Consider the following 13,326-nt stretch of genomic DNA (forward strand, 5'->3'; position numbering starts at 1 on the left):
TACTCTTTTAATCTTCCTTTCTTTATTTTTTCTTACCAGATTACGGTTCAGATGATAAAAAAAAAAAAATTATAAATGTATTATAATACATGTTTATTCTTTGGATTGCAGCATAGAATTACATAAAACAATTAAATTAATCAAAACCCAAACTTGTGCTCAGATTTGTCTTTTTATAAGTCTTAATATGCGCATATATACACACATACATACACAGAACGACCACTCACACTTACAAATGACACATCAAGGCAAACCCGCCGCCACAGAATCAACAGTAGCAACAGATCATTGATAATGATTAGTCAGGATGATATAGTAACACTGTCGACCAGGCCGAGGCCGCGTTAAACCCACGACGGATTATTCAAACAGTTGAATGTGGGAACGGTTTCTGGAGGGTCTTCTCTGCAGGAGGAACATGACTTAGCAAGCACCAAGCCCTCTGCTTAAGTTCCTATTAGCCTCCCATTATTACTCAGCTTAGTTAAATATGGCTGCTGGTACCGAGGAAATTGAAATGCAACATTGCACGGATACCAACTGCCTTTAAAAAATGCACCAAGACGAGAAGTCGTATCGGAATTATTTTTTTTCCTGGAATTCCGGCTGTTGAAATAATCGGTTATTGCAAAAATCAAACAAAACTAAAATAACCCGCGTCGCCTGACAGCCACGTATTGCTCGTTTGTGTGGTTTATTCTAATACGTGAGAACACACAGAGTGGAGGCAGCCAGTTCAGTAGGGAAGCAGGTTACAACTCTTGTCAGCTAAAAAAAAAAAGAAAAAAAAAGGCCCTTAGGGTAGAAGTTGGCAGAACACTCTGGAGAGGTGAGAAAGAGGTAGTAAAAAAACACTCACTACCAAGGCAGGAAAATGTGTTGTAGTGCCTGTCAAATACAGAAAAAAATGTAAATATCAAGCCAACTACTTTACTGCAGGTAAAATGTTTTTAAAAACAGAACACCGCCTCAGATCTGGTGATGATCCAAGGCAGTCCGAAGCCGGCACTGCTGTAGGGCAGTGGTTGGTAGTAAATCCACTGATTTTGATGATTTTATGGTGGTATATAAAATTCCCTGTGTGGAAGTCAGGCCCCTCCAGCAAGGCAGTAATACAGGAGCTTAAATCTGTGAAAGAATGATTCTGAGATCCCTTTGATGTCTTTAAAACGGGAGAGCAGTGGTGACCAAATGAAGATAAAGTTACTTAAAAAACGTAACCCAGAATAGTTTCATATAATTTTGGAATGATCCGGTTAAACAATAAGGTTTATAGTACAGCAGTGATTTGTGTTTATTTGGAGAGCTGGGATTGTTCCTGCTAAAAAGCAGTCTGGCTCCAGGCTGAAGGCCACAGTGAGGGGGACGTGTTGCTCCAGACCGCTTATCCAACAGAGCGACAGGAAATGCAACAGGAGGTGAATGCAACGAAGATATGGGAGCGAAACAGAAGCATTTTACACAAGAACAGAAAGCAACAAAAAGAGAAACGATAAAAAAGAAAAAACATTCTGAGGGGCTTATGTTTCAAACCGATAAATATGAATATGCTTGGACACAAATCGCATCAATCCAAATTGAGCTGGATGTGGTTCCTACAGTCATATAAATAACACTTCTGGCTTTGCTCTAATCTCTACAGTGGCAGACATGGAGGCCACTGAATTACAAGTTACAACATCAAATCCATTCTGAGCATAACAGTTATCTCGAACGCTAGTTTTCCTCTTTACAGTTCATTTTTTAAATGGCTGCCGAGCATCAGGCAGCACTCAAGCTGCACTCAAGCTGCACTTTCTCTTTCTGCCAGCGTCACACTTAATCTGATAAAGTAATGCACATATGACGCTGCAAAAAAATCTGTGAGCTATAGAGACGTGTTTTTGCTCTGCTGTCACGTGAAATAATAGCTCTCCGTTTAATAAATAGTCTTATTTGTGATTATAATGTAGTTGAGCAGTGAGTGATTGAATATGGCTGAAGAATATTGAATTGAAAGCAGAAAACTTAGAACAATTTCTGTACAATTAAAAGAACTTGAGAACTCTGCATCATGACATTAGATCAGGTTGTATTTTCCTTCTACATATACAAGTGTACCCAAAATGAACTCTTCCATTCCCTCTGGGGTGGGGGTTTGGAGGGGTGGGGGGGGTTTTTGTGCAAATGAACTGAAGCGTCGTCGATATGAAAACAGTGTGTGGGAGAAACACGTTCACATGGTTTCTGAGGCACAAACACGTACAAGGGACATCAAGAAGCCTGAAGTGATCTCAAAACCCCCCTAGAACAATGCCGCGAGGCCAAGGCCAGGACGGGAAAGTCCACCAGCCACAGAGACCGGGGGCGGCGGGGGGGATTTAGAATCCATCAAGAGAGAATTTGGTTGCCCCGCAGCTGAAGTCCTAAGGTTATTAAGGAAAGTGGCAGCTGGTGGTCATTTCTCGTCTTGGCGAGAACTCGCAGACATAACTGAATCAGAGCCAGGTCCGCCCAACATTCACACGCAGTCAGACACACAGAAGAATACACACGCTAAAACTGTACTCTCTTCCTTCATTATTACCACATGACTGTTATGAACCACGATATTATAAAATGAACACGAGTCCAACCTACAAACCACTTCACAATTTGCCAACTTATAACATACCAGACAGCCACCAAAATAGTAACCAACCAACCAACCAACCGACCGACCGACCGACCAACCAACCAGAGGACTCCAGGGTCCCGGGCTTTAAGGCCAGATAATAAATACACAGATTATAACTAGACTATGCTGATATATATATATATATATTTTGTCTCCTCTCCCAACATTACACTTCCTCTTCAAAGCTCCATGCAGGCGTGATTTGTCACCCAGAAAATATTCCATCCGTTTACTCACAGCTCATCTTCAAGGCTCACACGATCAAAGTGCCTCATTTTTAGGATTTTTTTTTTTTTTAACCGCTTCATATTAAAAAATATATATCGGCTGCTTAACCAAAGCGCTGACTTTAGTTTCTCCTCTTGGATTAAAAAAAGAAAAGAAAACAAGACTACTGGAATCCCAATCTCTTATACAGTAATAGATACAGAGTGTTAGATAAATCGACCGATCCATTTACAGGTAGATTTACAATGCTAATAGCAGCAATTTTCATGGAATCATTTGTGCAATATTCATCAAAAAGAAAAAGGCGTTTATCAATTTTCATGCGATAAATGCATGTATACAAGCATTTAAATATAAATAGTTAATTCAGGCCTCTCGAATTAAGAAGACGCATGATAAAACATGTTTCCATTAAAGATCATGATGGTGCTTGAAAATACTGAGTGCGTTAACATGCGCGTAGTATCCAGATTATATGTTCATAAGTGTGCATCATCGCAACAGAAATCTGTATCGACTCCTTTGTATACATGGGTGTCACCATAGAAACCGCATATTATAATAGCATATTCAGGTTTATCATCAGGATATGAACTTAGAATAGCTGTTGTTAATAAAGACATGGTACTAAAGTAAGCAGTGATGCTGATCACGATGATGATGAAATATTACTTTTCCATCATCATATCGACCAATCAGAACATGCCTTTTTCTCACTTGGTGAGACAGCATCGCTCCGACTCAGAACGACTCAAACCAAACCCTTTACTCTGACCTTAAATTAGTTTAGAAAAAGGGGCACCACCCTTCTCAGACTTTATAAGAGAAGACATTATATAACTGTTTTCACAGGCTGGTAGTTCATGTGTAACATTAGAGGAGTGCCCCTTTAATTTATGGAAAAGTACTAGCCGCACATGTGTAGTCTGTGTCCACGTTCTTCATGAATTGATGCTAAACATAAACTATGACACTCATGTGCTGTGATGTACTGCTAATGCTTTCCCACAAATGAACACACAGAGAATAAGGACACTGTCAAATGTAAAGAGTCTCTCTGGAATGTGATGTTCAATAAGAAAAATAAATTTGAAATAATCCCAAAGTCTGCCACATCATTTAGCATTTTCCCCCAACAGACGTGGCAGGAATGTCCAGTCAGGACTGCTCCTGTTTAAAACACTCGTTCTCCCAGTTATTCTTCTCCCGTTTAGAAATAAATGAAAAAAAACACACAAGAGTCTTTTAAAAACAGATGAAATGCAGAGGAGCAAATCGATTCTCATCCCAATGCGTCAAATACCCAAGAAGAGCTTCTGCGTGTCTATATCACTTTCTTCCCCTCAACACATACACATGCCTATCTAGTCCCACCGACCACACCGGAGTACTGCAGCGCCCCCTGGTGTCCAAACGACAGTCACAGAGGATTCAAGAAGAGACATCCAGATAGAGAATATACTCCAGATTAAGGTCATCCACAACCATTTTCACTTTACTAGTTGGTTCGAGGAATCCGTTAACGCTCGTCTGTCTGCCTGTCTCACTGCACTGCGACCACAGACACGTTCTGCTCACTTACAGATGCTTCTTATCCAACGTCTCCAGTGCAAAATCGACTTTTTAAAGCCTCCCATTACTAGCAACTTGCTCCCATAGTGGCTTTGTCCAACTAAGGACACGTCTTTTCCTGCTTAACACACATAGTCTTCAACACCGACACGACCACAACAATAGGAACTTATTTGTGCACACAGGGCAACACTGTACAACATTTACAACCACACACACACTTCCTTGTCCTTTCCCCTCTGCGGTCCCTGAGATCACCTCACACTTAGCACAAGGCATTCTCTTAAACACAAACACAGCTGACAAAAATTAAATAAAAGAGAAAAAATACAACTGCAAACCAAGCCGTGGTGAAGGCACATTCTGGGAGGATCCATCTTCAAAAGAAAAAGGAGTCCAGGAGGAGGAGACGAGTCTCAGACAATGAGTCAAAGTGTTCAGTTTGGAGACGAAAGGAGTTCGGGGGTGCGGCAGCCGGAGCAGAGGATTCTGGGACATACGGTCTCAGGGCTAGCAGGTAGAGACATCATATCCAGGGATGCAAACACACAGTATGATACATTGTAGCACAGTATGACTGGTTTGACTCTCTGACCCCTAATTTAAATAAAATAGTCAAACAAATTAATTTGATCCATTTTTGTTTCCCCATTCACGAAAGCACATGATAGTTAGACTTGAAAGGAGGAAAAAAATGCAAAAGAAACACAAAAAAATCTATTAATTATTTAAAGAAGCTATGACTATTATTAATAACTAATTGTGAATAAAAAAAGGCAAATAATAATAAAAATAATAGCCAGCGTCCAAGTAGAAAAGAGGAAGCCTTTTCATTCTTGAAGTGTTTTAAAAGTTTTAAATGTTCTCTCAGATGTGAACTGGGATCAGAAAAGTGACTCGTGACCAGTTTGCATCCCTGTATATCAGCTAATGTTTTGCTGTAGCCGCAGAGCTCCGACAGTCCGGGTACGACAGAGTCTGCACTGACTTCCGTTCACTCTCAGCAGTCTTCCCATTGACCGCCATTCACTTAGCATTATCTTCTCACATGATAAATAGTCCTTCCCAGGACTTGTATATACTCTGCATAGTCTTTCATCAACTTCCTTGCATTCGTTCTGAATGCTCTCTTCATTGTGTTTATTCTACTTCCATCCATTACCTGTGAATGGATGTAGTGGGTGTAGTTTCAAACAAGAGGAGGGGAGGCAGTGTGTCAGTTCTGATGTTTGAGCCTGTTGCATAGCTGGGAGGAGAGGAAGAGAGGAAGAGGAGGAGGAGGGCTGTGGGGAGTTCATCTCTCCCATCCAGCTCCTACTTTCCCTGTCTCAACTGCTCCAGGACTTGCGGTTCTCCCCCCGGCGGGAAACAATGGCTTCTCCTCGCAACACGGGGACATGGGCGGGAGCAGGGAAGTCTCCCGTGCGCGGCTGGTCCGATCGCGGCAGGACAGCCGGTCCGGGCGAACCAGCACCCCGTAACCCGGTTTACAGTGGAAATACCGATGACCTCCGACTGAACCGTCATTTTTACCTGTAGGGAGAAGAAAGAAAAAAAAAGAAGGTCATCAGGGCCAGTCGGACGTCATTCAGAGGTATACTGTGGTCAGCTCCAACCAATCAAAGGGAGTACATTAACAGGTCATTCAGAAAGTATGTGGAATATTACAAAACTACAGTATATTATTTTACTCTGCCATAACCGGATGCTTGAGGAAGTGTGTAGCGACCCTTTAATTGTGTACTTACCTATAGGGGTGTCCAGCTCCACCCCCACCCACACTCCATCAGCGAACTGCGTCATTCCCACGTAACGCACTGTCCCGGCCTTATTGCTTCCTACTGTAACATACGCCCCTTCTGTCAGCCAATCAGGCAGTACGTCGTCATGGCTGCGCTCGTCATCGTCCATTAAGATCTCCAGCCTCTCAAAGCCCCCTCCTCCTTCTCCTCCTCCTCCTCCTCCTGAGTTGACCAGCTTGTGTTCAGAGAAGGAGTTTTCTGCAGCGACGTTGTTGTGATTGGCTGAGCTGTGTGAAGCGGGTGGAGCGACGGCGGCCATCTTGGTGCCACACTGAGAAGGAGAGGTTACAACATCGTTCCTGTCAGCACCCTGCTGCTGGGGGTTTGTGGGTAACGCGCTCTCGGCAGCCAGGAGGGAGGTAGACGAGGACGAGGGTTGGAGGACGTCAGACAGGGTTACCGTAGAAACACTACTGGAGAAGTAGCCGCTTGATGACTGGCTGAGGGGGCTGAGGGGGGTGATGTCATGCGGGTCATGCACAGGAAGAGGAGGGACCTCTGGGAACTCTGCCCGTCTGTCTTTGGCTGGGGGCCGTAGAACAGCAGTCTACAGGAAACCAACGGTTGCCACGGGAACAGAGGGACAGGCGAGAGCATGCAAGGCAAAACAACAGAACAAAAATCATCAATGACATCAACTTCCCCAAAAATGTCACAGTCACCCTTTGGACCAATCAGGTGCTCTTAAATCCAGCGTTTGTAATGTGCAGAATGAAGACAGCACAAATAACGCAGTCGCCCAGATCAGGGACCAAAAAGGAAGCAGGACAGGAAGTTCATAAGACGTGAGTATTCCCAGAGAGAGGGGGCCTAAGTAAAATATACTTTTGGCTGCTTCACTGGAAGTATATGATCCAGTCTATCTGGAGTTTGTCCCAAATTGTGGATACAAATACAGGATTATCTGAGGCTCTGCTGCCTTACCGTCTCTGCCAGCCCCCCATGATAAATAGCTGCAGCGACCCTTTAACGTGATGGCAGTAGATCATTTAATGTCCAGAGTGAACCCCAGATTACAAACGCTATCAGTGCTGTGCTGCTTGAATATGACTGGGTATTAGATTGAGAAAAACTGCACTGCTTATTCACAGACCAATTATTTGATCCAATCCACAAATGCACAAAACACAACCCATATTAATCAAATCCAAATGTTACAATAATCACTATCTGAAGATCAAACGAGAGAAACTTGCAGAGTGGAAGGTGAACCATTCTCACCGTCTCAGCTTTGACTCGATTGTCGTCCCCTCCTGATGTCATGATGCGAGGAACATGCTGCCGAGTAACAACAAACAAGGTCATGACATGACAACGCATGCATACGTTTGCATTCCTGTACACTCACCTCGCTGCCAGAGCTTGACATTTTTGAACCAGTTTAGCATAAATTTACTAATAATTAAATACTGTAATAATAATAATTTTGATTGACTCTATTCCCTCAGCGAGGCTCCCTGGAATTCAACCATCCACCCAGTAAAACAAAGCACTGCGCTGTGCTGACCTGCTGGTTTTGCGGCGACGGTCTCAGCTCCTTCTTTTCGTCGCGCGCTGGAAACAGAGACTTGAGCAGTTTGGGCATCTGAGGAACCAGCGCCTTAACTGAAAGATAAGAGGCAGCAAGTCCTGAACGACCTGGGGGAGGGGGTTGAGGAGGAGGAGGAGGAGGAGGAGGAGGAGGAAAGGAGCAAAGAAAGAGGAGCAGGTGTGGGAGGTAGAGGAGGTGTGAAAGATTAAGACCAGAAAGTTGAAAGCGGGTCCGGGAAATGCCAAAAAAAAAAAACAGAACAGTGATAGACTGACAGAAGAAGCCCTCAGCCTGCAATTAGGCACACTGATGGTTGATTTAGCAATTACAATGTGATTACAAAAAACAAACTACTACTAAAAATATTAATTCGGTTCAATTTTGTGAACCGAATTAATCTAAAACACGTCACAATAACATGAATTCTGAAATGGACAAGAAATCACTATGAGACAGAAATAATCAGATTGATCCGAGCAGTTGATTACACTGAAAAGCTTTTGTTAATGAATATGAGGAGAGAGGAGAAAGAAGTTCACAGCACTGCATTAGGCCAAGACGGTTACAGAAATGGATGTAAGCAACACCAAAAGGAGCAGGTGGGAAGAGACAACTCATCTTACACATCACAACATTTAGACCCAGCATTTAGGTACATAAATGACACGATGATATTTTTTGGCAACATCAAACGCAAGCAGTGAAGTCTCATGATTAAGATCAAAGTCTTATGCACGTAGTAGAAATGGATGAACCCGTTTAGGAGAGAAGAAGGATGGAAGAACTGGTAGGAGATGGAAAAGTTTGGGGGGGTGTGGAGGAAAAGTGACAAGAGATGTATGGTAGAGAAGAGAGTAGAGGTAGAGGGAGTAAAGGGAGGAGGTCTACCTTGCTCTGGCTCCTGGTTCTGAGGAGGCGACATGCCGAAGGGAGTCGGGGATGAATTCGGAGAGGTGGAGTAGGTGGAAGGGGAAGAGGCGGGCCGGGGGAGGGTCCGGTAGAACTGAGAGGGCATGAAGATATCCTGCTGACTCTCCCATCGCCCCTGAGAAACAAAGAGAGATGATAGGAAAAGAATGAAACATGGCGTCAGAGCTACCAGTTTGTCAACGCTACATATGAACAGATCGTTACACAACATCAAGTTTTCACATTTGCTAGTTTAAACAGTAAGTGGCTGGTAGGTTTTGTGTGTTAGTTAAATCAGACCAGCCGCTGTTGAGAACAGTCAACATGTAGGCAAGAAGCAAAAACTGTGTTACCTTGTCCTCCAGGCAGCTTGTGGACAGGTCTTGTCTACTTCCAGACAGCTGAGGACGGATGGACAGAGACAGAGAGTATATTAAGTGATATCATATTATATTGTCCTATTTTGCATCGTGCAGTGCATTATAATGGCATAATATTAATATATTTATAAATAGATTATAATATATTTGTGTTTTACCCTGTGGACAGAAGGAGAACTGATGCTCCGTCTGTTGCTCTTCCCTCTGCTGGTCAGTTGCTCCTTCACTGCCACCTCCTAAAAACACACACAGCACATTTCAACATATTAGAAAGTGCTCAATCGAAAAGGTCAAAGTGTAAAAAGAAATTAAAACCTTAGAAAAATGTATAATAAAGCAAGCCATTTGTCTTCTAGGCTGCTGTGTGTTAGAACACTACATGTTAGATCAATAGATCTGTAGAGACTGTATCTCTAGCAGTTTCTTCACATTACCTGTCTGAGTCTATCCAGAGTCAGGATGTTCTCCAGACTGAGGACACTGCGGAGGTATTTCTCAATTGCGGCCTCCTCATCAGCTGACTGGCTGTTGTGTGCGCTGGCGGCGAGGTTGGCCAGCATCTCCCTGTCCTCTGAACCCGGGGCGTCCTGAAGGGACAAAAACATCAGAAAATGTTTTTGTTTGATAATCCACCCAGCTGAACGTTTCTTAGACAACACTAAATGCCTTTGATCTTCCCCCTGGCCTCACCCCGGGGATGTTGGAGACCACCTCGAAGGTGACCCCACAGCCAGGTATGGTGCTGCGGGTGGACATCCTTTTGAGAAAGTTGTGTGCGAAACCCTGGCGTCCCGGGTTAACGTTGACGCAGATCCTCTTCCTCAGGACCAGCTGCATGTCGGCGGGGTGGCTGAGCTGAACCACCACTCGAACCGTCAGGTAAACCCGATGCTCCAGCCACGCCCCCCCACGACTGAGCTGGGGACACTCGTGGACGGTAGAGTCCCATGATGCCTCTGCTTTAACCTGCAGGGTTCGCAAAACACACTTGGTTAATGACACAGTTTCCTAAGTGGACTTCCATGGAAAAAATACCTTAAGTGGGTCCCTCATCCTCACCTCTCCATCGTAGTGTTTGACGATCTGTAGGTCAAAGAAGTCGTCCTCGTCCTCTCCAATCAGGGTGGCGTCCCAACCTCCGGCCTCAGGAACCTCAAACTGCTCTTGAGAGCTGAGGTCATCAGCTGGGGGAAAAACAACCAGAAAAAAAACATTGCAAATCAGCCGGCGAGTAGAAAATCATGTAAGCAGTCATATATTATTTAGCAAAGACGTGACATACGTTTGAGGTTCAGGAAGAGGACAGGAGTATGAGTCTCCATGCCCGGCAGAGGAACCCTGTGAACAAACAAGCGATACACACTGGGATCAACACATAAACATGACCGTGCCTTACAAAAGTAAAGTTGAGGGCGGCCACCACAAGGAAATATTAATCAACTCAAATGAGAGATGTGCACGTATCCTGCCGTGTGTCATACCATTCAGCAGGTGCTCCAGGAATGCCGCTGCCAGCAGAGGGCACCATGACAGCGTTTCTCTCCTCCGTCAGAGTCAAGCGCCACTCCAGCAGCTGGGCCTCCCTCTCCATGTCATCCTCTGTCTTTTCTGTGCACACAACAACGCCCACACATTTAACACTTCCTACGCTGAAAACCACCAAACAAGCCAAAGAGAGGGCAGATTTTGAAATGCGGAAGCGTGTTTTGATGAATGCTTGTATACACATTGTGTGTGTGTATATATGTTACCTGCTTTGCTGACCAGGCTCTGCAGGTGCTGGTCGAGGTATTCCTGTCTCTTGGTGAGAGCAGCTAACCACTGGCGCCGCAAACGTTCCAGGTCTCTTTCCTGCACAACAAAGCAGTCAGTTAGTCATCTTTGGCTTCAGTTCACTTGTAAGTTACTTATTTAAAAAAGGCAAACGCCTGTGGACAAAGCTGTATTCAGATGATCTACCTGATAACTGTCCATCTCATCTCCTTCCAGGTCTGCTGCTGTGTTTTGGATCTCCACACAACCCACTGACACTGCAAGCAGTATTTCTGCTATCAGAGGCATGGTGCCCGAGTCCTGAACCGAACGCACGTCCACCTGGATTCGCCTGGACTGACCCTGAGGATGAGGAGGAGGAGCAAGACACAGACGTTCAGAAAATATTTAGAATCTGGCTTTTCAGCTGAGGTTTGCTAGTTCCGCCTGCTGCGATCCGGTTGACTGTGGTTGCGTTAGGGCTTTCCCTCTACCTGGCGAAGCTGGAAGATTCCCCCGGTCCGCACATCTCTAGCAGGAACCACTTCCACTGGGACAAAGTCTCCGTTCTCGTTTATCTCCAGGATTTGAAGCCACAGCTCCAGGCGACGGGTCACCTCGCTCCACCTACAAAAACAAACATCATCAGCACATCTGGGCAACACCAGCGCATCGGATTTTCATCAGTCACTGCAGAGCAAAGGGAAAGCAAAGACTGTCTACCTGTCTCGTAGTGTGCGCGTCTTGGCCTGGATGATGCTGAGGTCCCACAGGGCGGGGTTTCTTCCTGCATCAGCCTGTCTGTGTCCAAATACCTCGATGGCTACTGCCCCTTCAGTCAGGTATTCTATGAAATCCTCCGACACCGACACTGCCACCTCCTACAGGACCAAAGAAAGATCAGTCTTACACCAACAACTCATAACTCACCAGTACCCCCACACCACCTTTTTATATAAATAATGGCTTTCCATCTCCCTATGTGTCAGTTTAATACAATAACCATTGTTGTCGTCCCCATCCTCCCTCCCATTCTTCACCTTGCAGCTGTCAAACACCACCATGCAGTGTGGGTCCTTGGTGCTGGGCTCCGAGGACCCTGGGTCTACTTCAGGAGCCACGATGATGGGCTCAGGCTGGTCCCAGAATGAATACTGACAGAAGACGAAGTTGGACAGGTACTGGGGAAGACCAGTGGCCTGCAGGATCTTAATCTGTAGAGAAGACACGGGTCAAAAGTCATTTTAAAACAACAAAATGCTCGTTCAGTTAAGTCAATGCCTTGCTGAATAAGCAACATGAAGGTAGAATTTATTGCAGGACTGTGCAGGTCCTCCTGGAAGGATTTGAAACTACGGTCTGAATACCACAGATAGTGAACTTCTCTCTGATGATCCGTCTGTCTTACCATGCAGACCAGTTTGCGATCCTGCACTTCAGTGTCTTGGTTGTTGTCGGGTTCATCTCCTCCGGCCATGTTGTCCTCTAATCCCCCTCCAACCCTCACCACCTCCACATGAAGACGCCCTGCCACCTGATCACAGGAGAAGAGATGGAAAAACATTAAATAACAACTTAACCATAGCTTACATTTAAGACATTCATTATACGCCAAGTCTGGAGACTCTCTCTCCCATGCTCTGATTCCTTATTGATTCCCTTCTTCATGACAAAGAGATGGAGGAATTTAATTTGATAGCCAACAGGCCTGTGTCTACCTACCTCCCCCTTCTGGTTGATGATGGGAACAGCGTACTGCAGCTTGACATCATAGAAGAGACAGGAAAGGAAGACGTTTGCAACGCCGATCAGGCTGTGGTTTTCCTGTTCGTCAAAGAACGGGTCTGCTCGACGGAAATACGAGCGCATCACCTGAACACAGAATAAAGAAGAATGTAGAATACAACAGAGGAGAACCTTGTTTTACTGAAATGTCTTAGCATATCTTAACCACACGTAGAACTCAGCAGTGCTTTTCGTTTATGATTCCATAAGCTCATGTCCTCATTTCTCACTACATAATTAATACAGTTGTTTACTGTGTCCTCACTTGTAATCGTGTACTTCTGCGTAAAGACAGTTATGTCCTGGGTTATTGTTAGGCTTCACAATGCAAATTTGTCAAGTTAACTCACAGGGTTGTCATGGTGATGGATCTGGTAGTCCTGCCACTCTTGGTAGAGCTCCCTCATGTCAACCAGACGGTTCTCCATCTTCTCCAAACTCCAGATCTGCTTCCCCCGACACCGACGTCGAACCTGAATCGCTGGTTCACTGAGCACTGCATCCCTCTATACACACACACACACACGCACACACACACACACACACACACACACACACACACACACACACGCACACGCACACACACGCACACACACACACACACACACACACACACACAGATGTATTTTGAGAATTGTCTGTGCCAAAAACAGATGATGGGAGACTCTGCATGTGTGATAGCTACATGCTTGTGTGTGTGTGTGTGTG

At 44.8% G+C, this 13,326-nt stretch overlaps 1 protein-coding gene across 1 annotated transcript in view; it reads right to left on the reverse strand.

Annotated features, from left to right (window-relative positions):
- Window positions 1-11: 11 nt before the first annotated feature.
- kif13ba (kinesin family member 13Ba) overlaps window positions 12-13,326 on the reverse strand; it is a 40,640-nt gene continuing 27,325 nt past the window's right edge. The window contains 21 exon segments of the mRNA XM_054608512.1: window positions 12-5,888; window positions 5,891-5,992; window positions 6,208-6,808; window positions 7,483-7,539; window positions 7,769-7,899; window positions 8,681-8,837; window positions 9,055-9,102; window positions 9,240-9,317; window positions 9,516-9,668; window positions 9,772-10,047; window positions 10,141-10,265; window positions 10,364-10,419; window positions 10,563-10,689; window positions 10,833-10,932; window positions 11,041-11,196; window positions 11,328-11,460; window positions 11,557-11,714; window positions 11,874-12,047; window positions 12,242-12,367; window positions 12,556-12,705; window positions 12,969-13,124. Coding sequence (XP_054464487.1) covers window positions 5,788-5,888; window positions 5,891-5,992; window positions 6,208-6,808; window positions 7,483-7,539; window positions 7,769-7,899; window positions 8,681-8,837; window positions 9,055-9,102; window positions 9,240-9,317; window positions 9,516-9,668; window positions 9,772-10,047; window positions 10,141-10,265; window positions 10,364-10,419; window positions 10,563-10,689; window positions 10,833-10,932; window positions 11,041-11,196; window positions 11,328-11,460; window positions 11,557-11,714; window positions 11,874-12,047; window positions 12,242-12,367; window positions 12,556-12,705; window positions 12,969-13,124 — 3,165 coding nt within the window. The 3' untranslated portion in view covers window positions 12-5,787.

The sequence above is a fragment of the Anoplopoma fimbria genome, chromosome 2 (genome assembly GCF_027596085.1).
Source record: "Anoplopoma fimbria isolate UVic2021 breed Golden Eagle Sablefish chromosome 2, Afim_UVic_2022, whole genome shotgun sequence".
NCBI lineage: Eukaryota > Metazoa > Chordata > Actinopteri > Perciformes > Anoplopomatidae > Anoplopoma > Anoplopoma fimbria.